The sequence below is a fragment of the Scyliorhinus torazame genome, unplaced genomic scaffold, assembly GCF_047496885.1.
Source record: "Scyliorhinus torazame isolate Kashiwa2021f unplaced genomic scaffold, sScyTor2.1 scaffold_399, whole genome shotgun sequence".
Taxonomy (NCBI): Eukaryota; Metazoa; Chordata; class Chondrichthyes; order Carcharhiniformes; family Scyliorhinidae; genus Scyliorhinus; species Scyliorhinus torazame.
This window is the reverse complement of record NW_027308126.1, coordinates 34,945-62,860: the sequence shown is the minus strand read 5'-3', so window position 1 is coordinate 62,860 and position 27,916 is coordinate 34,945. Positions and strand designations below refer to the sequence as shown.

At 55.2% G+C, this 27,916-nt stretch overlaps 1 protein-coding gene across 1 annotated transcript in view; it reads left to right on the top strand.

Annotated features, from left to right (window-relative positions):
* Positions 1–14,880, top strand: part of LOC140406274 (beta-2-syntrophin-like) — a 111,318-nt gene extending 96,438 nt beyond the window's left edge. The window contains exon 6 of the mRNA XM_072494384.1: positions 11,444–14,880. Coding sequence (XP_072350485.1) covers positions 11,444–11,536 — 93 coding nt within the window. The 3' untranslated portion in view covers positions 11,537–14,880. The remainder of the gene's footprint in view (positions 1–11,443) is intronic.
* Positions 14,881–27,916: the final 13,036 nt, after the last annotated feature.

The following is a 27,916-nucleotide window of genomic DNA, read 5'->3' as shown; positions in this document are numbered from 1 at the left end:
TGCATTCCGGATTCCCACAGACAGTACATTCCAGATTCCCACAGACAGTGCATTCTAGATTCAGACAGTGCATTCTAGATTCAGACAGTGCATTCTAGATTCAGACAGTGCATTCCAGATTCAGACAGTGCATTTCAGATTCTCACAGACAGTGCATTCCAGATTCCCACAGTGCATTTCAGATTCAGACAGTGCATTCCAGATTCAGACAGTGCATTCCAGTTTCCAACAGACTGCATTCCAGTTTCCCACAGGCAGTGCATTCGCGATTCAGACAGTGCATTCCAGTTTCCCACAGACATTGCATTCCAGATTCCCACAGACAGTGCATTCCAGATTCCCACAGACAGTGCATTCCAGAGTCCCACAGACAGTGCATTCCATAGTCCCACAGACAGTGCATTCCAATTCAGACAGTGCATTCCAATTCAGACAGTGCATTCCAATTCAGACAGTGCATGCCAGATTCAGACAATGCATGCCAGATTCAGACAGTGCATGCCAGATTCAGACAGTGCATGCCAGATTCAGACAGTGCATGCCAGATTCAGACAGTGCATGCCAGATTCAGACAGTGCATGCCAGATTCAGACAGTGCATGCCAGATTCAGACAGTGCATGCCAGATTCAGACAGTGCATTCCAGATTCAGACAGTGCATTCCAGATTCCTTCTGGCAGTGCATTCCAGATTCCCACAGACAGTGCATTCCAGATTCAGACAGTGCATTCCAGATTCCTTCTGACAGTGCATTCCAGATTCCCACAGACAGCGCATTCCAGATTCCCACAGACAGCGCATTCCAGATTCCCACAGACAGCGCATTCCAGATTCAGACAGTGCATTCCAGATTCTGACAGTGCATTCCAGATTCTGACAGTGCATTCCAGATTCTGACAGTGCATTCCAGATTCTGACAGTGCATTCCAGATTATGACAGTGCATTCCAGATTCCCACAGACAGTGCATTCCAGATTCAGACAGTGCCTTCCAGATTCCCACAGACAGTGCATTCTAGATTCAGACAGTGCATTCCAGGGGCGTCATTCTCCGACCCCCCAGATGGGCCGAAGTCTCGCTGATAAATTGCCTGTCCCGCCGGCGTAAATTAGAGTACCTATTTACTGGCGGGACAAGGCGGCGTGGGCGGGCTCCGGGGTCCTGATGGAGGGGGGGGGGGGCGCGCAGGGTGGTCTGACTCCGGGGGGAGCCCCCACGGTGGCCTGGCCCGCGATCGGGGCCCACCGCTCCGCGGGCGGGCCAGTGCCCTGGGGGCACTCTTTCCCTTCCGCCTCCGCAACGGTCTCCACCATGGCGGAGGTGGAAGAGACTCTCTCCACTGCGCATGCGCGGGAAACTGTCAGCGGCCGCTGTCGCTCCCACGCATGCGCCACCCCGACATGTCATTTCCGCGCCAGCTGGCGGGGCAACAAAGGCCGTTTCCGCCAGCTGGCGGGGCGGAAATCCCTCCGGCGCCGGCCTAGCCCCTCAATGTTGGGGCTCGGCCCCCAAAGATGCGGAGCATTCCGCACCTTTGGGACGGCGCGATGCCCGTCTGATTGGTTCCGTTTTGGGCGCCAGTCGGCGGGCATCGCGCCGTTTGGGGAAAATTTCGCCCCAGATTCCCACAGACAGTGCATTCTAGATTCAGACAGTGCATTCCAGATTCAGACAGTGCGTTCCAGATTCAGACAGTGCATTCCAGATTATGACAGTGCATTCCAGATTCCCACAGACAGTGCATTCCAGATTCAGACAGTGCCTTCCAGATTCCCACAGACAGTGCATTCTAGATTCAGACAGTGCGTTCCAGATTCAGACAGTGCGTTCCAGATTCGGACAGAGCATTCCAGTTTCCAACAGACTGCATTCCAGTTTCCCACAGACAGTGCATTCCAGTTTCCCACAGACAGTGCATTCGAGATTAAGACAGTGCATTCCAGATCCCCACAGTTAGTGCATTCCAGATTCAGACAGTGCATTCCAGTTTCCCCACAGACAGTGCATACCAGATTCCCACAGACAGTGCATTCCAGATTCAGACAGTGCATTCTAGATTCAGACAGTGCATTCCAGATTCCCACAGACAGTGCATTCCAGATTCCCACAGACAGTGCATCCCAGATTCCCACAGACAGTGCATCCAGATTCAGACAGTGCATTCCAGATTCAGACAGTGCATTCCAGATTCCCACAGACAGTGCATTCCAGATTCCCACAGACGGTGCATTCTAGATTCAGACAGTGCATTCCAGATTCCCACAGACAGTGCGTTCCAGATTCCCACAGACAGTGCATTCCAGATTCCCACAGACAGTGCATTCCAGATTCCCACAGACAGTGCATTCCAGATTCAGACAGTGCATTCCAGTTTCCCCACACAGTGCATTCCAGATTCCCACAGACAGTGCATTCCAGTTTCCCCACACAGTGCATTCCAGATTCGCACAGACAGTGCATTCCAGATTCAGACAGTGCATTCCAGATTCAGACAGTGCATTCCAGATTCAGACAGTGCATTCCAGATTCAGACAGTGCATTCCAGATTCAGACAGTGCATTCCAGATTCAGACAGTGCATTCCAGTTTCCCACAGACAGTGCATTCCAGTTTCCCACAGATAGTGCATTCCAGATTAAGACAGTGCATTCCAGTTTCCCACAGACAGTGCATTCCAGTTTCCCACAGACAGTGCATTCCAGATTAAGACAGTGCATTCCAGATCCCCACAGATAGCGCATTCCAGATTCAGACAGTGCATTCCAGTTTCCCCACAGACAGTGCATACCAGATTCCCACAGATAGTGCATTCCAGATTCAGACAGTGCATCCCAGATTCCCACAGACAGTGCATTCCAGATTCAGACAGTGCATTCCAGATTCCCACAGACAGTGCATCCAGATTCAGACAGTGCGTTCCAGATTCCCACAGACAGTGCATTCCAGATTCCCACAGACAGTGCATTCCAGATTCAGACAGTGCATTCCAGTTTCCCCACACAGTGCATTCCAGATTCCCACAGACAGTGCATTCCAGATTCCCACAGACAGTGCATTCCAGATTCCCACAGACAGTGCATTCCAGATTCAGACAGTGCATTCCAGTTTCCCACAGACAGTGCATTCCAGATTCCCACAGACAGTGCACTCCAGATTCAGACAGTGCATTCCAGTTTCCCACAGACAGTGCATTCCAGATTCCCACAGACAGTGCATTCCAGATTCCCACAGACAGTGCATTCCAGATTCCCACAGACAGTGCATTCCAGATTCCCACAGACAGTGCATTCCAGATTCCCACAGACAGTGCATTCCAGATTCCCACAGACAGTGCATTCAAGATTCAGACAGTGCATTCCAGATTCAGACAGTGCATTCCAGATTCCCACAGACAGTGCATTCCAGATTCAGACAGTGCATTCCAGATTCAGACAGTGCATTCCAGATTCAGACAGTGCATTCCAGATTCAGACAGTGCATTCCAGATTCAGACAGTGCATTCCAGATTCAGACAGTGCATTCCAGATTCAGACAGTGCATTCCCGATTCCCACAGACAGTGCATTCCAGATTCAGACAGTGCATTCCAGATTCAGACAGTGCATTCCAGATTCCTACAGACAGTACATTCCGGATTCCCACAGACAGTGCATTCCAGATTCCTACAGGCAGTGCATTCCAGATACCCACAGACCGTGCATTCCAGATTCAGACAGTGCATTCCAGTTTCCCACAGACAGTGCATTCCAGATTCCCACAGACAGTACATTCCAGATTCCCACAGACAGTGCATTCCAGATTCCCACAGACAGTGCATTCACGATTCAGACAGTGCATTCAAGATTCAGACAGTGCATTCCAGATTCCCACAGACACTGCATTCCAGATTCAGACAGTGCATTCCAGATTCCCACAGACAGTGCATTCCAGATTCAGACAGTGCATTCCAGATTCCTACAGACAGTACATTCCGGATTCCCACAGACAGTGCATTCCAGATTCAGACAGTGCATTCCAGATTCCTACAGACAGTGCATTCCAGATACCCACAGACCGTGCATTCCAGATTCAGACAGTGCTTTCCAGTTTCCCACAGACAGTGCATTCCAGATTCCCACAGTGCATTCCAGATTCCCACAGTGCATTCCAGATTCAGACAGTGCATTCCAGATTCCTACAGACAGTGCATTCCAGATTCCCACAGACAGTGCATTCCAGATTCAGACAGTGCATTCCAGATTCAGACAGTGCATTCAAGATTCAGACAGTGCATTCAAGATTCAGACAGTGCATTCAAGATTCAGACAGTGCATTCCAGATTTCCACAGACAGTGCATTCCAGATTATGACAGTGCATTCCAGATTATGACAGTGCATTCCAGATTATGACAGTGCATTCCAGATTATGACAGTGCATTCCAGATTCCCACAGACAGTGCATTCCAGATTCAGACAGTGCATTCCAGATTCAGACAGTGCATTCCAGATTCCCACAGACAGTGCATTCTAGATTCAGACAGTGCATTCTAGATTCAGACAGTGCAGTCCAGATTCCCACAGACAGTGCATTCCAGATTCCCACTGACAGTGCATTCCAGATTCAGACAGTGCATTCCAGTTTCCCACAGACAGTGCATTCCAGATTCAGACAGTGCATTCCAGATTCAGACCGTGCATTCCAGATTCAGACCGTGCATTCCAGATTCCCACAGACTGTGCATTCCAGATTCCCACAGACTGTGCATTCCAGATTCCCACAGACAGTGCATTCCAGATTCCCACAGACAGTGCATTCCAGATTCCCACAGACAGTGCATTCCAGATTCAGACAGTGCATTCCAGATTCAGACAGTGCATTCCGGATTCCCACAGACAGTGCATACCAGATTCCCACAGACAGTGCATTCTAGATTCAGACAGTGCATTCTAGATTCAGACAGTGCATTCTAGATTCAGACAGTGCATTCTAGATTCAGACAGTGCATTCTAGATTCAGACAGTGCATTCTAGATTCAGACAGTGCATTCCAGATTCAGACAGTGCATTTCAGATTCTCACAGACAGTGCATTCCAGATTCAGACAGTGCATTCCAGTTTCCCACAGACAGTGCATTCCAGATTCCCACAGTGCATTTCAGATTCAGACAGTGCATTCCAGATTCAGACAGTGCATTCCAGATTCAGACAGTGCATTCCAGTTTCCAACAGACTGCATTCCAGTTTCCCACAGGCAGTGCATTCCAGATTCCCACAGACAGTGCATTCCAGAGTCCCACAGACAGTGCATTCCAGAGTCCCACAGACAGTGCATTCCAGAGTCCCACAGACAGTGCATTCCAATTCAGACAGTGCATTCCAATTCAGACAGTGCATTCCAATTCAGACAGTGCATGCCAGATTCAGACAGTGCATTCCAGATTCAGACAGTGCATTCTAGATTCAAACAATGCATTCCAGATTCAGACAGTGCATGCCAGATTCAGACAGTGCATTCCAGATTCAGACAATGCATTCCAGATTCAGACACTGCATTCCAGATTCCTACAAACAGTGCATTCCAGATTCCCACAGATAGTGCATTCCAGATTCAGACAGTGCATTCCAGTTTCCTTCTGACAGTGCATTCCAGATTCCTTCTGACAGTGCATTCCAGATTCCCACAGACAGCGCATTCCAGATTCCCACAGACAGTGCATTCCTGATTCAGACAGTGCATTCCAGATTCTGACAGTGCATTCCAGATTATGACAGTGCATTCCAGATTATGACAGTGCATTCCAGATTCCCACAGACAGTGCATTCCTGATTCAGACAGTGCATTCCAGATTCTGACAGTGCATTCCAGATTATGACAGTGCATTCCAGATTCCCACAGACAGTGCATTCCAGATTCAGACAGTGCCTTCCAGATTCCCACAGACAGTGCATTCTAGATTCAGACAGTGCATTCCAGGGGCGTCATTCTCCGACCCCCCAGATGGGCCGAAGTCTCGCTAATAAATTGCCCGTCCCGCCGGCGTAAATTAGAGTACCTATTTACTGGCGGGACAAGGTGGCGTGGGCGGGCTCCGGGGTCCTGGTGGGGGGGGGGGGGGGGGGGGGCGCAGGGCGATCTGACCCCGGGGGGTGCCCCCACGGTGGCCTGGCCCGCGATCGGGGCCCACCGCTCCGCGGGCGGGCCTGTGCCCTGGGGGCACTCTTTCCCTTCCGCCTCCGCAACGGTCTCCACCATGGCGGAGGCGGAAGAGACTCTCTCCACTGCGCATGCGCGGGAAACTGTCAGCGGCCGCTGTCGCTCCCACGCATGCGCCGCCCCGACATGTCATTTCCGCGCCAGCTGGCGGGGCAACAAAAGCTGTTTCCGCCAGCTGGCGGGGCGGAAATCCCTCCGGCGCCGGCCTAGCCCCTCAATGTTGGGGCTCGGCCCCCAAAGATGCGGAGCATTCCGCACCTTTGGGGCGGCGCGATGCCCGTCTGATTGGTGCCGTTTTGGGCGCCAGTCGGCGGGCATCGCGCCGTTTGGGGAGAATTTCGCCCCAGATTCCCACAGACAGTGCATTCTAGATTCAGACAGTGCGTTCCAGATTCAGACAGTGCGTTCCAGATTCAGACAGTGCATTCCAGATTCCCACAGTGCATTCCAGATTCAGACAGTGCATTCCAGATTCAGACAGTGCATTCCAGATTCCTACAAACAGTGCATTCCAGTTTCCAACAGACTGCATTCCAGTTTCCCACAGACAGTGCATTCCAGATTCCCACAGACAGTGCATTCCAGATTCCCACAGATAGTGCATTCCAGATTCAGACAGTGCATTCCAGATTCCCTCCACCCTCTGGGTGAAAAAACAAAGAGGTAAGTTTGCAAATGACGCGAAGATTGGTCGGCTGGTTGACAGTGAAGAAAGTGGTCTTTGGTTACAGGAGGAGATAGACGGGTTGCTCAGATGGGCAGATGGAATTTATCCCTGAAATGCCTAAAATCCCCTCTTTTAAACCTTAAAATTATTCCCCCTTGTTATTCTCCCTTCAACTAAGGGGCACAGCTGTTTTCTATCTACCCTGTCCATGCCCCTCATAATCCTATACACCTCAGTCGGATCCCCCTCAGTCTTATCTGCTCCAAAGCAAACAACCCAAGCCTATCCAGCCTCTCTTCATAGCTAAAATGCTCCATCCCAGGCACATCCTGGTGAAATTGGGCAGCACAGTAGCATTGTGGATAGCACAATTGCTTCACAGCTCCAGGGTCCCAGGTTCTATGCCGGCTTGGGTCACTGTCTGTGCGGAGTCTGCACATACTCCCCGTGTGTGCGTGGGTTTCCTCCGGGTGCTCCGGTTTCCTCCCACAGTCCAAAGATGTGCAGGTTAGGTGGATTGGCCGTGATAAATTGCCCTTAGTGTCCAAAATTGCCCTTAGTGTTGTGTGGGGTTACTGGGTTGTGGGGATAGGGTGGAGGTGTTGACCTTGGGTAGGGTGTTCTTTCCAAGAGCCGGTGTAGACTCAATGAGCCGAATGGCCTCCTGCACTGTAAATTCTATGATCAATGATGAATCTCCTCTGCACGCCCTCCAATACAAATCACATCCTTCCCATAGTGCGGTGACCAGAGCTGAACACAGTACCCCAGCTGTGGCTTAACCAAAGTCTTGTACAGCTGCAATATAACCTCCCTGCTTCTAAATGCATCTCAGACTGCTTTGGGTGCCCCGTATGCCTTCTTAACTCTATTAACCTGTCCTCACACCTTAAGGGATCTGTGGACAAGCACCCCAAGATCCCTCTGTTCCTCTGAACTTCCTCATGTGCTGCCATTCATTGAGGACTCCCTTGTTGTAATACTCCTTCCAAAGTGCATCACCTTTCACTTATCAGGGTTAAATTCCATCTCACCAACCCGTCTATCTCCTGTAACCAAAGCCGACCACCTTCACTGCCAACCACCAGGCCAACCTTCGTGTCATTTGCAAACTTACTTATCTCTCTCCACCTCCCCACAAACACGCGCACACATTTTCTTCTATATCGTTTATATATATCACAAATAATAAGAGACCCAGCACTGATCCCTGTCCAGTCACACAAACAGCCTTCTACCACCATCCTCTATCTCCCATCACTAAGCCAATTTTGGATCCAACTTGCCACATTACCATGGATCCCATGTGCATTTGCCTTCTTTATCAGTATCTCATGTGGGACCTTGTCAAAACCTTTGCTGAAATCCATATCAACTGTCCTACCCTCATCTACACACCTGGTCACCTCCTCCAAAAGTTCAATCAAATTTGTTAGGCATGTCCTCTCCCCTGACAAAGCCATGCTGACTATTCCTGATCAAACCTTGTCTCTCTAAGTGGAGATTGATTCTGACCTTCAGAATTTCCCCCAATAGTTTTCCTCCCAACCACAAATGTGAGACCCTAATTCCCTGGTTTACCTCTACCACCCTTGAAAATTGAGCCACATTAGCCGTCCTCGAATACCTCCCCTGTGGTCAGAGCCCCTGTAATTTCCTCCCTTGTCTCCCAAAGCAGTCTGAGATGCAACTCATCCGAGCCTGGGATTTGTCCACTTAGAAGCCGCCAGAACCTCCAGCACCTCCTCACTCCCAATGTTAAACTGGTGAAGAACCTCACGGTCACTCTGTCTGAATTCTGCCCCCACATCCTCATGTGCAGTACTCGTTTACACCCTACCAATGTCACCTGGCTCGAGACACAGATTATCCCCTTAGTCCCGAAAGCGCCCTGCTCTTTCCCTGCTTATCCTCTTCCCATTGGTATACTTCTGATATATCTTGGGATTCCTCCCCCCTCCTCCGTTCTGCTGTTGATTTACCCGGAGGTAGCTGTTCCCACTCTACTTTGGCCAGATCCTGCCTTATTTTAATTAAATCAGCCTTCCCCAATCCAAAACCCTTTTTGCAGACTATCGCTTTCCTTTTCCATGGCAAATTTAAAACTTACAGTGCTATGGTCGCTATCACTAAAATGCTCCTCGAACACCTGTCCGGCTTTGCTCCCCAGAACTAGGCCCAGCGCTGCACCATCTCTTGTTTGACCCTCGACATGTTGATGGAACTCTATTCCTGAAAAGGCAGTAGAAGCAGTCTTTGAATATTTTTAAGGCAGAGGTGGATAGATTTTGGAAAGCAAGGCGGGGGGGGGGGGGGGGGGGGCACGGTTATATGGGGTACACAGGAATGTCATTATGTTATATATGATGCAGCAGGCTCATGGGGCCGAGTGGCCTACTCTTAACTCATACGTTCATGTGTAATTGAAGGATTCTACTTCAGAAAGAGGATGATAGGCATGTAGGGAAGCAAAGTGTGCTATGATTAGACTTCCATCTGCCTCTCAGGTGAACAGATCTAGCTTCCCCTGAAAACACTGATATTCACTTCATCCACTTGTGGTATCACATATTACATTCTCACCACCTCTGGATAAAGAAGTTCTGAATTCCCCATTGGGCTTATTAGTGATTGCCATATTTATGACTCCCAATTGTATAAGGTGTTAGTGAGGCCACACCTGGAGTACTGTGTTCAGTTTTGGTCTCCTTACTTGAGAAAGGACGTACTGGCACTGGAGGGTGTGCAGAGGAGATTCACTAGGTTAATCCCAGAGCTGAAGGGGTTGGATTACGAGGAGAGGTTGAGTAGACTGGGACTGTACTCGTTGGAATTTAGAAGGATGAGGGGGGCTCTTATAGAAACATATAAGATTATGAAGGGAATAGATAGGATAGATGCGGGCAGGTTGTTTCCACTGGCGGTAAAAGCAGAACTAGGGGGCATAGCCTCAAAATAAGGGGAAGTAGATTTAGGACTGAGTTTAGGAGGAACTTCTTCACCCAAAGGGTTGTGAATCTATGGAATTCCTTGCCCAGTGAAGCAGTAGAGGCTCCTTCATTAAATGTTTTTAAGATCAAGATAGATAGTTTTTGAAGAATAAAGGTATTAAGGGTTATGGTGTTCGGGCCGGAAAGTGGAGCTGAGTCCACAAAAGATCAGCCATGATCTCATTGAATGGTGGAGCAGGCTCGAGGGGCCAGATGGCCGACTCCTGCTCCTAGTTCTTATGTTCTGGTCTCCCTCACGATTGGGAGATTCTTCTCTGTATCAGCCAGACTCTCTCCTAATTTTAAAGAATGTTCATCAATAATTTGGTCAACCCCATAGCTTTCTGGGCAGCACGGTGGCCTAGTCGTTAGCACAGCTGCCTCACGGCACTGAGGTGCCAGGTTCGATCCCGGCCCTGGGTTACTGTCCGTGTGGAGTTTGCACATTCTCCCTGTGTCTGCGTGGGTTTCGCCCCCACAACCCAAAGATGTGCAGAGTAGGTGGATTGGTCACACTAAATTGCCCCTTAATTGGAAAAAATAATTGGGTAATCTAAATTTTTTTTAAAACTCTTAGCTTTCGCATTTATAGAGCAATGATGTTCAAGCTGTCCTATTTTTGCTCACAAATAAAACCTTTCAATTCGGGTACCATCAGCTCTTCCCTTTCTCTAACTGAAGTATTGCCGTTTTAAATGAACTTTCCCAATATGTTGGAAATTGTCACAAATCCTTGAACAAGAGGAAACCAGCTGAAACTCTGAAGTCAGGTGGTGCAAAGACAAATTAATTGTTTTTACTCAAAGGGAGTAATTGAATGGAACAGACTGACCGTGAGGGCGATGATTTGAAAATTTACGTGTTAATTAGATAGATAGTTGTAGAAATGGGCAAATCAGGATTTTCGTGTTTTGGATTAGTGAAATGGGTGGCAAACTGTGCTGTTCACAATCTTAAAGAGACAATTATTTGCTTCTGTGAATACTAACGCCTAGCAACAAAACTTAATAAAGCCCAACCTGTATCTGAAGCACAGGGTGGAATATAAAGGTGCAGCTGCTGGAGAATAATTTGGAGTTCTGAGGTTCAGATGATTTTCAAACCAGTCTTCAAGAGTGTGAATCCTTGACATGGCATCAGGCTGCCATTGAGAACTGTGTTTATCCAGCACATTGGGATAGTGGGATAAGTACAGCTCTTACTATAACATGGTGTTTATGCTGTAGCAACACTCCTACCTCATTACTGGCAAAATGATAGGCTATCACTATAAGATCCAAGTCATCAAGAAATAAGCAACTTAATTACCCAGAGCATTAGAGAGTATGTAACACTCTTAACACATTGAGTGATTGAGGCAAATAGCATATTTAAGGCAAAATTGGATAAGTTTGAGGGAGAAGGGAGTGGAGATTGATGGGGAAGGATGGGGGTGAGGCTTGGGTGGAACATTAGTGCCAGGAGGGACTGATTGGACTGTTTCTGCGCTGCAGAATCATGTAGTTGTGTGTATTCCTTCCCCACATTAGTTACTGTGTTGTAGATTTGCTCTGCTGCTTTCTGTATATATCTCACCACTTTCTCCATCTTTTCCAGCACCTGGACTTGCATTCCTGCCCAAAGCCTGTCGTCTTTGTTATTCACTCATTTCTGTCAGCCAAAGTGACCCGGATGGGACTGTTAGTGTGAGGAAGATAGTCATTGCCAGGAGAGATCTTTCGATCACTGCACTCATCAAAACCAAAGAGCATTGCTGCTTCTCTGGGAATTTAACCTGCAAGAGCACGATTGGGACTGGCGGGAGGTCGCAGGTTCTTGTGAGAACGGGAGGAATCTCGAGTCTGATTATTCTGAGTCTAATACTATAACAGAGACCTCTCGATAATGCTGTTTGTTGCCAAATGTGCCTTTTTGTGATTAACTGAACTTCACAGAATTTTTATGATTGTACATTAAGTTTTTACTGTGAAGATAACACAGTTTTAACTTTGGAGCATATAGTTTTATAATTTGATTTACAAGATCTTGGTAACATGTGATGCTAGCTGGTTCTGGTGTTATCTCTATTATTGGTGTGACAACGGCCAATCCTGGGGTAACGTTCCCATTGAACAAAAGAGCTAAAGTGAGCACAGTGTTGTCACAAGCCAGCAAAAAGGGTAAGTGAGCTGAAACTGGACCTGTTACTGTTAGTCTATTAACTTTATCATTGAAGTGTTACATGTTTGTGCTTGTATCCGGGTAGGGTCATTGGGTAGGCCTCTCTGTTAATTATGAAGCTTTGGCTGTAAAGCTTAGCGTCGTCACACTGCAGGTGACCTTGAGCAGCCTGGTGGGCTCCTGGATCTGATCTGATTGGTCCGCTGCTTGATTACTGTTTTTATCTACACGTTGGATACAACAGTGAAATTAGTTGGGCATTCTTAAGGCCTCCATGTGGCCCTTGGTGTTTCCTTATATTTAATGTATGGGTATGCTGAGAATAGTGTCTGACAAAGTATGTCTGGGGCCTCAATCCAGTCCAATTATAGGGACATAGCCTCATGAGCCAGTTAGAGCTGCTAGCTATTGGTAATGAGGCTTCAATAACTTGACCTAAACCATGGGTGTAAGCTGTGACTGGCCCACTGGGTGAGGAGAGACGGTCTCCTGCCCTCCCCCACTCCTCAAACACTGCCCTCTTCCAGGACAACTGCTTCCAAAGAATTCCCCTGCTTTTCCCATCACTGTTATCCTCTGACCTACACCCTATTTACCGTAGCGTGGATTGGAAATGGAGTCTCGTCCTTTCACATTGTCTTCCAGCCCCACCTGTTCCTGCCCCTGCTCCTGCCCCTTCCCCCTGCCCCTGCTCCTGCCCCTTCCCCCTGCTCCTGCCCCTTCCCCCTGCTCCGGCCCCTTCCCCTTGCTCCTGCCCCTGCCCCTTGCTCCTGCCCCTGCCCCTTCCCCCTATCCTGCAGACGGGAGGAGCTGGAGTGGTCACGCTTCGTCCAATAGAGTTTGTGTTTCTAAAGAGAGAATTGAAAATGAGATCTTGAGGCCACACTGTTGAAATGAAATGAATGAAATGAAAATCGCTTATTGTCACAAGTAGGCTTCAATGAAGTTACTGTGAAAAGCCCCAAGTCGCCACATTCCGGCGCCTGTTCGGGGAGGCTGGTACGGGAATTGAACCGTGCTGCTGGCATGTTTGAAAAGCCAGCTTTTTAGCCCTGTGCTAAACCAGCCCCATGTCACTTGGATGCTGAAGATCTATGGCAATGTAATTTGATTGATGAAGGATTTAGAGATTGCTGAAGGGTTCTGAATATCTATGTATTTAACACTGGCTTCAGAGAGATTGTGTGACAGCTGGCTCTGTCCCTGACCATTCTTTTAAGCCATCTTTGTAGAATAGGCAGATCACACACAAATTTGCAGATTTGAACAATTCAGCTACAGGTCAATGCTGTAAATCCTGACCATACTATAGCCCACTAACCATGCAGTATTATTGGAAAGGGCGTGGGAGCTTGGGGCCAGGAAGAGGGACTGGGATGAGGTAGGAGCCTGGGATAGGGAGCAGGAATCTCTGATTGCTCAAGGTTCTTTTAACATTGCCACCAGATTTTCTGGCTCTTCAAGAAAGGGTCAGTTTTTGTGGGGCTTGTTTGCAATTTCTAATCATTTTTAAACTATTTAACCTCCTGGAAACCTGCTTTGTATTTTGTCTTCAATAGTGTTATAGCATAAATATGTTGCAGAAAACATTTCCAAGCTACCCCACTTACCTTGTGTTGCCCTATTATGTATTTTCTTTTCTTTTCTTTTCATGTACTTAATTATCTGTTGAGCTGCTCGCAGAAAAATACGTTTCACTGTACCTCGGTACACGTGACAATAAACAAAAATCCAAATCCATGTTAAACTGTGCCCGTGAGCGATGGCAAAATACCTGTTTGCCTATCTAATGAAAGAAGCTATTGTTCTTTCACTGCTTGCTTTCCCTGGCTCTTTACATTGATTTAAACTTTTAAAATTAAGATTGGGAGGAAACGTGGCTGGTTTAGCACACTGGGCTAAATCGCTGGCTTTTAAAGCCGACCAAGCAGGCCAACAGCACGGTTCAATTGCCGTACCAGCCTCCCCGAACAGGCGCCGGAATGTGGCGACTAGGGGCTTTTCACAGTAACTTCATTGAAGCCTACTTGTGACAATAAGCGATTTTCATCTCATCGGCAAAATGGGCCCAATGTTGGATGTAATTTCCAATCTGTGCCACGCAGGAGGCCCGAGGCTCCCTGCTCACTCCCAGCACCTTCCACACTGATGGCTGGTTTGCACCATGGTTAACACTACATTGACTCTGCACTTTACACGTCTCCTGACCTGCACTCCACGCTTGAACTGTTCATTGAACAGTTCGGTTTCATACTGTCACATCACCTATCACTCCGATAACTAGCCCAGCCTCACTTTAAATGTGTTTGCTGCAGAAATTGAGTTCTCGCCCACAGTTACAAAGTAGTAATTTTCAGCCAGGAGAGTAACCTCCTGCTTTGCATCTTATTGCAACATATTTAAAGTGTGGACTACTGAGTGATGAGGGACAGCGCGAAGGAAAATAGTGACAGCAGCAAGGACAACTTCCAGTTGTAAAGCACCTTTAATATAGACAAAGTCCCAAAACATTTCAGAGGCACATGCTTAGTCAGAGGGTTGTAAATTGAAAGGTGGCCCAGGGAGATGACGGCTTTGTTCTTGTGAGTAAACTGACTACTTAAAAGCTTCATATTCATTAGAAATGTATTCAGCTCCTGAAAATCCAGGAGCGTCTCTTCATTGCCAACAAAATTCTATTTTTGTAACTGAGTGTTGCCAGCGATTCCTTTCAATCACCGATTGAAATACCAAAGTGAATGGGTGAGAAACTCCACCAGAGAGGGCTTTCCTCAGGCATTACCCAACCTGTATTATAGACAAAGGATTGTATCTGCACTGGATCTGCAGTGGTGCTTCTCTGTACATGTATATAAATAAAATAATCAATTTTACTTATTGTGCCTTTAGTGTGTTTTATTCATGACTATTAAGACAGTGCTGATGGGAGTGGGGGGGGGGGGGGGGGGGGGGGGATGGTGTTTCAGTGTGATCGAGGAGGCCAGAGTAATGGGGATCTTTATTCATTCATGGAGTGTGGGCTTCACTGCAAGACCAGTATTTATTACCTATCCATAATTGCCTTTGAGAAGGTGGCAGGGAGATGCTGCCTTGAACTACACAGCCTGCATGGTGCAAGTACACGTGTACAGTACAATTAGAGAGTTCCATGATTTTAACTCGTGATGATGAAGAATGGTAATATAATTCCAAGGCAGGATGGTGTGCAACTTCAAGAAAAATCTGCAGGTAGTGATGTTCCCATGCATCTGCTGCCCTTCACAGTCTTGGTGAAAGTGTGTTTGGGCGGTGCTGTTAAAGGAGCTTTGGCAAGTTACTGCTGTTTCTCCTGTACATGGTACACAATGCAGCCAGTGAGGGGTGTGAATGTTTAAGGAGGTGGTTGGGGTGCTAATCAAACTGGCTGTTTTATCCTAAATAATAGTGAGCCTTTTATGGTGTTGGAACTGCACTCATCGAGGCAAGTTTACTCATAGGGGCTGGTTTAGCACACTGGGCTAAATCGTTGGCTTTTAAAGCAGACCAAGGCAGGCCAGCAGCACGGTTCGATTCCCGTACCGGCCTCCCCGAACAGGCGCCGGAATGTGGCGACTAGGGGCTTTTCACAGTATCTTCATTTGAAGCCTACTTGTGACAATAAGCGATTTTCATTCATTTCAAGTGGATAGTATTCCATCACATTCCTGACTTGTGTCCTTTAGATGGTGGACAGACTTTAGGGAGCCCAGAGGTGAGTTACTTGCCACAAATGTAGTCTTTCACAACCTACTCTTGTAGTTGTTTACGTGTGTGTGTGTGTGCGCGTATGTGTGTGTGGCTGATCCAATTATGTTTCTGGTCAGTAGTAACCCAATGAATGGATTGGTGGGACATGCAGTGATTTTAGAAGGATGAGGGGATCTTATTGAAACTTACAGGATACTGCGAGGCCTGGATAGAGTGGACGTGGAGAGGATGTTTCCACTTGTAGGAAAAACTAGAAGCAGAGGACACCATCTCAGACTAAAGGGACGATCCTTTAAAACAGAGATGAGGAGGAATTTCTTCAGCCAGAAGGTGGTGAATCTTTGCCGCAGAAGGCTGTGGAGGCCAATTCACTGAGTGTCTTTAAGACAGAGATAGATAGGTTCATGATTAATAAGGGGATCAGGGGTTATGGGGAGAAGGCAGGGGAATGGGGATGAGAAAATATCAGCCATGATTGAATGGCGGAGCAGACTCGATTATGATCGTGATGTGATTAAGTGGAGGTAATCTTTAGAAATGGTCATTCTCTGGTGAGGGGGTAAGTGAAATTGAGAGTGGATGGGTAAAAGGAAACATGGGGATTCTGAGGGGCAAAGGAGTCTGTTGAAATTTGTAGTGTATAATAGGTGTGCTATGGGTATAATGTTTTGACGGGGTGAAACGGGAGGAAGAGTGACGGAGTATAACTGGGAGGTGGCAAGAGTGATGGTGGAGAAGGGATTGATGGTGTTAGGAGGAATGTGACAGGAAAGAGGATGATGAGGGGGAGAGTGTGATGGCCGAGCACCATGTTATTTGCAATTATACAATTTGTATATTGCTGGAAAAACACGTTTTTAAAGTTTTTTATCTTGTATTTTTCAGGCTAATTTATAAGAACACCAAAAAGGGAACAAATTTATACTTCCATGAGAAGAAAGTGCTAATTGGTTGGCAAGTGGAGTCTGATAGAGATGTTGCCAGTTAGTTGATAGTTAACTTCAAGCTTTGTTTAAATTCAAACCAGGCAGCTTTACTTTAATCAAGGTATTTTCCTTGGGAATGAAGCAGAGAATAGCTGTTGCCTGTTTAATTGAAATAGATGCAATGTGTGTACATATTCTTTCTGCCTACAAAGAACAGGGGCCTCTGTATTAATATGGGCAGCACGGTCGTTAGCACAGTTGCTTCACAGCTCCAGGGTCCCAGGTTTGATTCCGGCCTCTGGTCACTCTCTGTGCGGAGTCTGCATGTTCTCCCCGTGTCTGTGTGGGTTTCCTCCGGGTGCTCCGGTTTCCTCCCACAATCCAAAGATGTGCAGGTTAGGTGGATTGGCCCAGCTAAATTGCCCGTAGCTAAGGTGGGGTTACTGGTTTACAGGGATAGGGAGGTGTGCGTTTAGGTGCGGTGCTCTTTCCAAGAGCCGGTGCAGACTCGATGGACCGAATGGCCTCCTGCACTGTAAATTCTATGAATATATGTAGCTTCTAACACACAACTGCCCCCACACTGCATCAGACTCCTATTTATTGACGTTGGCACCACCTTCAACACCATAATCCCAGCCAAGCTCATATCAAAGCTCCAAAACCTAGGACTTAGCTCCTCCCTCTGCAACTGGATCCTCGACTTTCTGACCCATAGACCACAATTAGTAAGGGTAAATAACAACACCTCTTACTGGGGCCCCGCAAGGCTGCGTACGTAGCCCCCTACTATATTCCCTGTACACAAACGACTGTGTGGCAAAATTTGGCTCCGGCTCCATCTACAAGTTTGCTGATGACACGACCGTAGTGGGTTGGATCTCGAACAACGATGAGTCCGAATACAGAAAGGGGATAGAGAACCTAGTGGAGTGGTGTAACGACAACAATCTCTCCCTCAATACCAGCAAAACTAAAGAGCTGGTCATTGACTTCAGGAAGCAAAGTATCGTACACACCCCTGTCAGCATCAATGGGGCCGAGGTGGAGATGGTTGACAGCTTCAAATTTCTAGGTTTGCACATCAACAATCTGTCCTGGTCCACCCACGTCGACGCTACGACGAACAAAGCACAACAGCGCCTATACTTCCTCAGGAAACTAAGGAAATTCGGCATGTCCACATGAACTCTTACTAACTTTTACAGATGCACCATAGAAAGCATCCTATCTGGCTGCATCACGGCCTGGCATGGCAACTGCTCGGTCCAAGACCATAAGAAACTACAGAGTCGTAAACATAGCCTAGTCCATCACACAAACCTGCCTCCCATCCATTGACTCCATCTAACCTGCTACCTTCGGAAAGTGGGCAGCATAATCAAAGACTCCTCCCACCCGGCTTACTCATCCTTCCATCGGGCAGGAGATACAAAAGTCTGAGAACACGCACTAACATATTCAAAAACAGCTTGTTCCCCACTGTTACCAGGCTACTAAACAACCCTCTTATGGACTGATCTGATTTCTTCACACCTTCTTTGCTGAGTAGTACAACACTCCTGTACATTTCACCTGATGCCTGTGTCTATGTATTTACATTGTGTATTTTATGTTTGCCCTGTTATGTATTTTCTTATGCACGGAATGATCTGTCTGAACTGTACTCCGAACAATACTTTTCACTGCACCTCGGTACACGTGACAATAAACAAATCCAATCCACTCTGAGCCCAATTGAAGATCTTAAATTGGTTGTCAGTGTAATTTTCAGCACACACAGGATTGTTCAGCAAATTATGTCCAATCGCGGAATCACATCTAATTTTGGGCATTGCTTTGAGCTTTGCAAGCACAGGCTGGTTGGGCACAGTAAGTACTTTGCTTGTGATGAACAGCCAAAGGAACATTCTGTTCGACACAATCCACCAGTCTTTGGAATTTATGACCTACATACCTTGCATCACGCCTGCACTGAAATTCACATTTCATGTTGCTCATTTGTTTGATAGGTAGCATAGCTTGATGGATGCGTCCTGTTGGTGATGAGCACCATTCCTATTGCTGCTACATAGCAGCATAAATAAGCCAGCTTCACCTTTTGTTCAGACCTTTAAGATGCCTTTGCCCTTCTGGGCACTTCTCAGGACTGAAAGTGGTGGCATTGGGCCTGTTCATGAGTTTGTGTGTGATACATTGAGCAATGATCTGACCATGGCAGCATTAACCCACATGAAGCCTTTGCCCTATTTCAGCATCAAGCTTGCACAGTGAGAAAATGGCTAGGGTCCTATTTACGAGGGTGCGCATTTGGCCAATTTTGTAATGTGTGAAACTGTAAGAATCACAGCGCTGAGGACCCAGGTTCGATCCCGGCACTGGGTCACTGTTCCTGTGGAGTTTGCACATTCTCCCCGTGTCTGCATATCATCACCAATGCCTCCACAATCTCTTCAGCTATCTCTTTGGGGAGCTGGTCGGAAGGGGGAGCTGGTCGGAAGGGGGCTCTTCAGTAACCACCCCCCCCCCCCCCCACCCCAAGGTGGACCGGGTCAATAAGCTGCTTCGCCAGAAGCCACGACCCGAGGAATCACCAGGGGCGGTAATCGTCAGACTCCACAAGTTCCAAGACAATAATATATAATAATTGTTATTAGTGTCACAAGTAGGCTTACATTAACACTGCAATGACGTTACTGTGAAAAGTCCCTAGTCGCCACATTCCGGCGCCTGTTCGGGTACACAGGCAGAATTCAGAATGTCCAATTCACCGAACAGCACGTCTTTCGGGACTTGTGGGAGGAAACCGGAGCACCCGGAGGAAACCCACGCAGACACGGGGAGAACGTGCAGACTCCGCACAGACAGTGACTCAAGTGGGACCCTGGTGCTGTGAAGCAACAGTGCAGACAAGGAAATCCTAAGGTGGGCGAAGACCAGGTGGACCTGCGTCTGGGAGTGTGATGGCCTACATATCTACCAGGATATTGGGGCCGAGTTGGCTAAATGCCAAGCGGAATTTAATAAAGCCAAGACGGCATTATTCAAAAGTCCGATTTGGCATGTTGTACCCGGGGAAACTTTGGGTTCACTTCAAGGACAGGGACCATTTCTTTAACACGGCAGAGAAGGCAAACAACTTGGTACAGAATGGACTGGGGAAGAACTAAGCGGGGACTCAAGGTCATGGATGTTTTGATTCGGGAATTTCCACATGTATTTGTTCTGTTATTATTCTTCAGGATCTTGTTGGTTTTTGCTGTTTGGGGTGACAGAGCTGGACCCTGCAGATATCAGGGTTAATCCATCTGGCCGAAGGGGAGTCTGGAACTTCTCTTTGGGTTCTATTTTGTTCCTCTTCCAACACGGGTGACTCTAAATGGGGATAGTAGGGGTGCAGGGCTGTTGGGGATAATTTGGGTCAGGGTTATTGGGCTTTGTTTCCAGGATGGAGGGGCCACCATGTGAGCGAGCATACTAGTAAACCGATCTGTAGCCATGTAAAATAGCCACCTGCAAAGGACCATGGGAATTGTGGTCAATTTGGGACACAGACAGGTACACAGCCTCTGTAATGCGCAAAGAAACCAGACTTGGCTGAAACTTGTATCCATTAAGAGTCAATCACCATTTCCCCCAGGACAATAGAGTTTGAATCAAGGCATTACAACAGTAGCAGACTAACCGCCCCCCACCCCCCCCCCCCACCCCCACCTTATTTGGAAAGGCCTACGTGCCTGGGACAATGATAGCTGGGACCTGCCCAGCTATCGAGGTATCCACCCCCTAATTGGCTGAGATCGATCCATTGGACCCGGAGTAAGGACTGCCCAAAAGGGCGCGAAAGAGTCGAAGGATAAAAAGCTCTGCGCACTGGAGATCTGGCTCTTTTGGGACCGGCCTTTGTGTGACCAACTGCAGCAGAACAACCAAGTTCAAGAACCCGCGACCATAGCTGAAGGACGAGCCCAGGTGAGACATTTTTTCACAGAAGTTACAGTGCAGAAGGAGGCCATTCGGCCCATCAAGTCTGCACCGGCTCTGGGAAAAGCACCCTTCCCAACCGCACACCTCCACCCTATCCCAGTAACCCCACCCAACACTAAGGGCAATTTTGGACACTATGGGCAATTTATCATGGCCAATCCACCTAACCTGCACATCTTTGGACTGTGGGAGGAAACCGGAGGAAACCCACGCACGCATGGGGAGGATGTGCAGACTCCGCACAGACAGTGACCCAAGCCGGGAATCGAACCTGGGACCCTGGAGCTGTGAAGCAATTGTGCTATCCACAATGCTACCGTGCTGCCTAACCACTTCCAAACCGACCACGGGGACCTGGATAAAGGCCTTATCTCGCACAACGCCGGTCACTCGAAGTTAAGCAAAGGTCATCTTAGTCGTTAGGTGTGTTTAGTATGGAGCCGCGTGTGTTATTGCGTAGAGATACAAGTCTTGTGTTATTAATAAACTGTGTTTTTGAACTAACATATTGGTTGTGTGGTCATTTGGTCGATGTAAGAAGGGTAAAGACGGCAACAGGGCTAATGCGCGGGGGGCCCGTGACGGGTCACCCGGGAGGGGGGGGTGTCTGACAGGAGTGGGGGGTAAGCCAGCGGGCCGGGGGTGGGGGCTGGTTGGTTCCTTGGGGTACTCGGGGGGTGGGGGTTAGAAGGGTCTGTAGAAGAGGGGCTGGCTGCCGGGTGGAAGGGACGCGGGGGTGCAAGGCAGCTTTGGAGGGGAGGGTACAATCCTGGTCCCACCAGTTGGATGGTTGGAGCGAGGGCCGTGGTGGTGGCCATGTGGGACTGGCTGAGGACAAAGTAAAGCCCGGACATGCGGTGTCATGTCTACCAGGTGATTATGGCTGACCCTAAAAGAGGGGGGTGCAGAGACCCCCCCCCGCCAATCAGGATGGTCAACGGGAGCGTGAGGGGGCTAACGGCCCGTTCCAAAGATCCCCAGTTTTCTCGCACTTGAAAAGCCTGATGGCGGAGAGGGCGCAGTGGCGGTTCCGGGCCGGGGGCGGCGCTGTGTGCGGAGGGGGCGCAGTGGCGGTTCCGGGCCGGGGGCGGCGCTGTGTATGGAGAGGGCGCAGTGGCGGTTCCGGGCCGGGGGCGGCGCTGTGTGTGGAGGGGGCGCAGTGGCGGTTCCGGGCCGGGGGCGGCGCTGTGTGTGGAGGGGGCGCAGTGGCGGTTCCGGGCCGGCGGCGGCGCTGTGTGTGGAGGGGGCGCAGTGGCGGTTCCGGGCCGGGGGCGGCGCTGTGTGTGGAGGGGGCGCAGTGGCGGTTCCGGGCCGGGGGCGGCGCTGTGTGTGGAGGGGGCGCAGTGGCGGTTCCGGGCCGGGGGCGGCGCTGTGTGTGGAGGGGGCGCAGTGGCGGTTCCGGGCCGGGGGCGGCGCTGTGAGTGGAGGGGGCGCAGTGGCGGTTCCGGGCCGGGGGCGGCGCTGTGTGTGGAGGGGGCGCAGTGGCGGTTCCGGGCCGGGGCCGATGCTGTGTGTGGAGGGGGCGCAGTGGCGGTTCCGGGCCGGCGGCGGCGCTGTGTGTGGAGGGGGCGCAGTGGCGGTTCCGGGCCGGGGACGGCGCTGTGTGTGGAGGGGGCGCAGTGGCGGTTCCGGGCCGGGGGCGGCGCTGTGAGTGGAGGGGGCGCAGTGGCGGTTCCGGGCCGGGGGAGGCGCTGTGTGCGGAGGGGGCGCAGTGGCGGTTCAAGGCCGGCGGCGGCGCTGTGTGTGGAGGGGGCGCAGTGGCGATTCCGGGCCGGGGCCGATGCTGTGTGTGGAGGGGGCGCAGTGGCGGTTCCGGGCCGGGGGAGGCGCTGTGTGCGGAGGGGGCGCAGTGGCGGTTCAAGGCCGGCGGCGGCGCTGTGTGTGGAGGGGGCGCAGTGGCGATTCCGGGCCGGGGGCGGCGCTGTGAGTGGAGGGGGCGCAGTGGCGGTTCCGGGCCGGGGGCGGCGCTGTGTGCGGAGGGGGCGCAGTGGCGGTTCCGGGCCGGGGGCGGCGCTGTGGGCGGTGGGGGCGCAGTGGCGGTTCCGGGCCGGGGGCGGCGCTGTGTGTGGAGGGGGCGCAGTGGCGGTTCCGGGCCGGGGGCGGCGCTGTGTGTGGAGGGGGCGCAGTGGCGGTTCCGGGCCGGGGGCGGCGCTGTGTGCGGAGGGGGCGCAGTGGCGGTTCCGGGCCGGGGACGGCGCTGTGTGCGGAGGGGGCGCAGTGGCGGTTCCGGGCCGGGGACGGCGCTGTGTGCGGAGGGGGCGCAGTGGCGGTTCCGGGCCGGGGCCGATGCTGTGTGTGGCGGGGGCGCAGTGGCGGTTCCGGGCCGGGGCTGACGCTGTGTGTGGAGGGGGCGCAGTGGCGGCTAGGTGCCGGCGGCGGCGCTGTGTGTGGAGGGGGCGCAGTGGCGGTTCCGGGCCGGGGGCGGCGCTGTGTGTGGAGGGGGCCCAGTGGCGGTTCCGGGCCCGGGGCGGCGCTGTGTGTGGAGGGGGCGCAGTGGCGGTTCCGGGCCGGGGGCGGCGCTGTGTGCTGAGGGGGAGCAGTGGCGGTTCCGGGCCGGGGGCGGCGCTGTGTGCGGAGGGGGCGCAGTGGCGGTTCAGGGCCGGGGGCGGCGCTGTGTGTGGAGGGGGCGCAGTGGCGGCGCGGCGCTGTGAGTGGAGGGGGCGCAGTGGCGGTTCCGGGCCGGGGGCGGCGCTGTGTGCGGAGGGGGCGCAGTGGCGGTTCCGGGCCGGGGGCGGCGCTGTGTGCGGAGGGGGCGCAGTGGCGGTTCCTGGCCGGGGCCGATGCTGTGTGTGGCGGGGGCGCAGTGGCGGTTCCGGGCCGGGGGCGGCGCTGTGTGTGGAGGGGGCGCAGTGGCGGTTCCGGGCCGGGGGCGGCGCTGTGTGTGGAGGAGGCGCAGTGGCGGTTCCGGGCCGGGGGCGGCGCTGTGTGTGGAGGGGGCGCAGTGGCGGCGCGGCGCTGTGAGTGGAGGGGGCGCAGTGGCGGTTCCGGGCCGGGGGCGGCGCTGTGTGCGGAGGGGGCGCAGTGGCGGTTCCGGGCCGGGGGCGGCGCTGTGTGCGGAGGGGGCGCAGTGGCGGTTCCTGGCCGGGGCCGATGCTGTGTGTGGAGGGGGCGCAGTGGCGGTTCCGTGCCGGGGGCGGCGCTGTGTGTGGAGGGGGCGCAGTGGCGGTTCCGGGCCAGGGGCGGCGCTGTGTGTGGAGGGGGCGCAGTGGCGGTTCCGGGCCGGGGGCGGCGCTGTGTGTGGAGGGGGCGCAGTGGCGGTTCCGGGCCAGGGGCGGCGCTGTGTGTGGAGGGGGCGCAGTGGCGGTTCCGTGCCGGGGGCGGCGCTGTGTGCGGAGGGGGCGCAGTGGCCGTTCCGGGCCGGGGCCGATGCTGTGTGTGGCGGGGGCGCAGTGGCGGTTCCGGGCCGGGGCCGATGCTGTGTGCGGAGAGGGCGCAGTGGCGGCTCGGTGCCGGGGGCGGCGCTGTGTGTGGAGGGGGCGCAGTGGCCGTTCCGGGCCGGGGGCGGCGCTGTGTGTGGAGGGGGCGCAGTGGCGGTTCCGGGCCGGGGGCGGCGCTGTGAGTGGAGGGGGCGCAGTGGCGGTTCCGGGCCGGGGGAGGCGCTGTGTGCGGAGGGGGCGCAGTGGCGGTTCAAGGCCGGCGGCGGCGCTGTGTGTGGAGGGGGCGCAGTGGCGATTCCGGGCCGGGGGCGGCGCTGTGAGTGGAGGGGGCGCAGTGGCGGTTCCGGGCCGGGGGCGGCGCTGTGTGTGGAGGGGGCGCAGTGGCGGTTCCGGGCCGGGGGCGGCGCTGTGTGTGGAGGGGGCGAAGTGGCGGTTCCGGGCCGGGGGCGGCGCTGTGTGTGGAGGGGGCGCAGTGGCGGTTCCGGGCCGGGGGCGGCGCTGTGTGCGGAGGGGGCGCAGTGGCGGTTCCGGGCCGGGGGCGGCGCTGTGTGTGGAGGGGGCGCAGTGGCGGTTCCGGGCCGGGGGCGGCGCTGTGTGTGGAGGGGGCGAAGTGGCGGTTCCGGGCCGGGGGCGGCGCTGTGTGTGGAGGGGGCGCAGTGGCGGTTCCGGGCCGGGGGCGGCGCTGTGTGCGGAGGGGGCGCAGTGGCGGTTCCGGGCCGGGGGCGGCGCTGTGTGTGGAGGGGGCGCAGTGGCGGTTCCGGGCCGGGGGCGGCGCTGTGTGTGGAGGGGGCGAAGTGGCGGTTCCGGGCCGGGGGCGGCGCTGTGTGTGGAGGGGGCGCAGTGGCGGTTCCGGGCCGGGGGCGGCGCTGTGTGCGGAGGGGGCGCAGTGGCGGTTCCGGGCCGGGGGCGGCGCTGTGTGTGGAGGGGGCGCAGTGGCGGTTCCGGGCCGGGGGCGGCGCTGTGTGTGGAGGGGGCGAAGTGGCGGTTCCGGGCCGGGGGCGGCGCTGTGTGTGGAGGGGGCGCAGTGGCGGTTCCGGGCCGGGGGCGGCGCTGTGTGCGGAGGGGGCGCAGTGGCGGTTCCGGGCCGGGGACGGCGCTGTGTGCGGAGGGGGCGCAGTGGCGGTTCCGGGCCGGGGCCGATGCTGTGTGTGGCGGGGGCGCAGTGGCGGTTCCGGGCCGGGGCTGATGCTGTGTGTGGAGGGGGCGCAGTGGCGGCTAGGTGCCGGGGGCGGCGCTGTGTGTGGAGGGGGCGCAGTGGCGGTTCCGGGCCGGGGGCGGGGCTGTGTGTGGAGGGGGCGCAGTGGCGGTTCCGGGCCGGGGGCGGCGCTGTGTGTGGAGGGGGCGCAGTGGCGGTTCCGGGCCGGGGGCGGCGCTGTGTGTGGAGGGGGCGCAGTGGCGGTTCCGGGCCGGGGGCGGCGCTGTGTGTGGAGGGGTCGCAGTGGCGGTTCCGGGCCGGGGGCGGCGCTGTGTGTGGAGGGGGCCCAGTGGCGGTTCCGGGCCGGGGGCGGCGCTGTGTGTGGAGGAGGCGCAGTGGCGGTTCCGGGCCGGGGGCGGCGCTGTGTGCTGAGGGGGAGCAGTGGCGGTTCCGGGCCGGGGGCGGCGCTGTGTGCGGAGGGGGCGCAGTGGCGGTTCAGGGCCGGGGGCGGCGCTGTGTGTGGAGGGGGCGCAGTGGCTGTTCCGGGCCGGGGGCGGCGCTGTGTGTGGAGGGGGCGCAGTGGCGGTTTCGGGCCGGGGGCGGCGCTGTGTGTGGAGGGGGCGTAGTGGCGGTTCCGGGCCGGGGGCGGCGCTGTGTGTGGAGGGGGCGCAGTGGCGGCGCGGCGCTGTGAGTGGAGGGGGCGAAGTGGCGGTTCCGGGCCGGGGGCGGCGCTGTGTGCAGAGGGGGCGCAGTGGCGGTTCCGGGCCGGGGGCGGCGCTGTGTGCGGAGGGGGCGCAGTGGCGGTTCCTGGCCGGGGCCGATGCTGTGTGTAGCGGGGGCGCAGTGGCGGTTCCGGGCCGGGGGCGGCGCTGTGTGTGGAGGGGGCGCAGTGGCGGTTCCGGGCCGGGGGCGGCGCTGTGTGTGGAGGGGGCGCAGTGGCGGCTCCGGGCCGGGGGCGTCGCTGTGTGTGGAGGGGTCGCAGTGGCGGTTCCGGGCCGGGGGCGGCGCTGTGTGTGGAGGGGGCGCAGTGGCGGTTCCGGGCCGGGGGCGGCGCTGTGTGTGGAGGGGGCGCAGTGGCGGTTCCGGGCCGGGGGCGGCGCTGTGTGCTGAGGGGGAGCCGTGGCGGTTCCGGGCCGGGGGCGGCGCTGTGTGCGGAGGGGGCGCAGTGGCGGTTCCGGGCCGGGGGCGGCGCTGTGTGTGGAGGGGGCGCAGTGGCGGTTCCGGGCCGGGGGCGGCGCTGTGTGTGGAGGGGGCGCAGTGGCGGTTTCGGGCCGGGGGCGGCGCTGTGTGTGGAGGGGGCGTAGTGGCGGTTCCGGGCCGGGGGCGGCGCTGTGTGTGGAGGAGGCGCAGTGGCGGTTCCGGGCCGGGGGCGGCGGTGTGTGTGGAGGGGGCGCAGTGGCGGCGCGGCGCTGTGAGTGGAGGGGGCGCAGTGGCGGTTCCGGGCCGGGGGCGGCGCTGTGTGCGGAGGGGGCGCAGTGGCGGTTCCGGGCCGGGGGCGGCGCTGTGTGCGGAGGGGGCGCAGTGGCGGTTCCGGGCCGGGGCGGCGCTGTGTGCGGAGGGGGCGCAGTGGCGGTTCCTGGCCGGGGCCGATGCTGTGTGTGGAGGGGGCGCAGTGGCGGTTCCGTGCCGGGGGCGGCGCTGTGTGTGGAGGGGGCGCAGTGGCGGTTCCGGGCCAGGGGCGGCGCTGTGTGTGGAGGGGGCGCAGTGGCGGTTCCGGGCCGGGGGCGGCGCTGTGTGTGGAGGGGGCGCAGTGGCGGTTCCGGGCCAGGGGCGGCGCTGTGTGTGGAGGGGGCGCAGTGGCGGTTCCGTGCCGGGGGCGGCGCTGTGTGCGGAGGGGGCGCAGTGGCCGTTCCGGGCCGGGGCCGATGCTGTGTGTGGCGGGGGCGCAGTGGCGGTTCCGGGCCGGGGCCGATGCTGTGTGCGGAGAGGGCGCAGTGGCGGCTCGGTGCCGGGGGCGGCGCTGTGTGTGGAGGGGGCGCAGTGGCCGTTCCGGGCCGGGGGCGGCGCTGTGTGTGGAGGGGGCGCAGTGGCGGTTCCGGGCCGGGGGCGGCGCTGTGAGTGGAGGGGGCGCAGTGGCGGTTCCGGGCCGGGGGAGGCGCTGTGTGCGGAGGGGGCGCAGTGGCGGTTCAAGGCCGGCGGCGGCGCTGTGTGTGGAGGGGGCGCAGTGGCGATTCCGGGCCGGGGGCGGCGCTGTGAGTGGAGGGGGCGCAGTGGCGGTTCCGGGCCGGGGGCGGCGCTGTGGGCGGTGGGGGCGCAGTGGCGGTTCCGGGCCGGGGGCGGCGCTGTGTGTGGAGGGGGCGCAGTGGCGGTTCCGGGCCGGGGGCGGCGCTGTGTGTGGAGGGGGCGCAGTGGCAGTTCCGGGCCGGGGGCGGCTCTGTGTGCGGAGGGGGCGCAGTGGCGGTTCCGGGCCGGGGGCGGCGCTGTGTGCGGAGGGGGCGCAGTGGCGGTTCCGGGCCGGGGACGGCGCTGTGTGCGGAGGGGGCGCAGTGGCGGTTCCGGGCCGGGGCCGATGCTGTGTGTGGCGGGGGCGCAGTGGCGGTTCCGGGCCGGGGCTGATGCTGTGTGTGGAGGGGGCGCAGTGGCGGCTAGGTGCCGGGGGCGGCGCTGTGTGTGGAGGGGGCGCAGTGGCGGTTCCGGGCCGGGGGCGGCGCTGTGTGTGGAGGGGGCGCTGTGGCGGTTCCGGGCCGGGGGCGGCGCTGTGTGTGGAGGGGGCGCAGTGGCGGTTCCGGGCCGGGGGCGGCGCTGTGTGTGGAGGGGG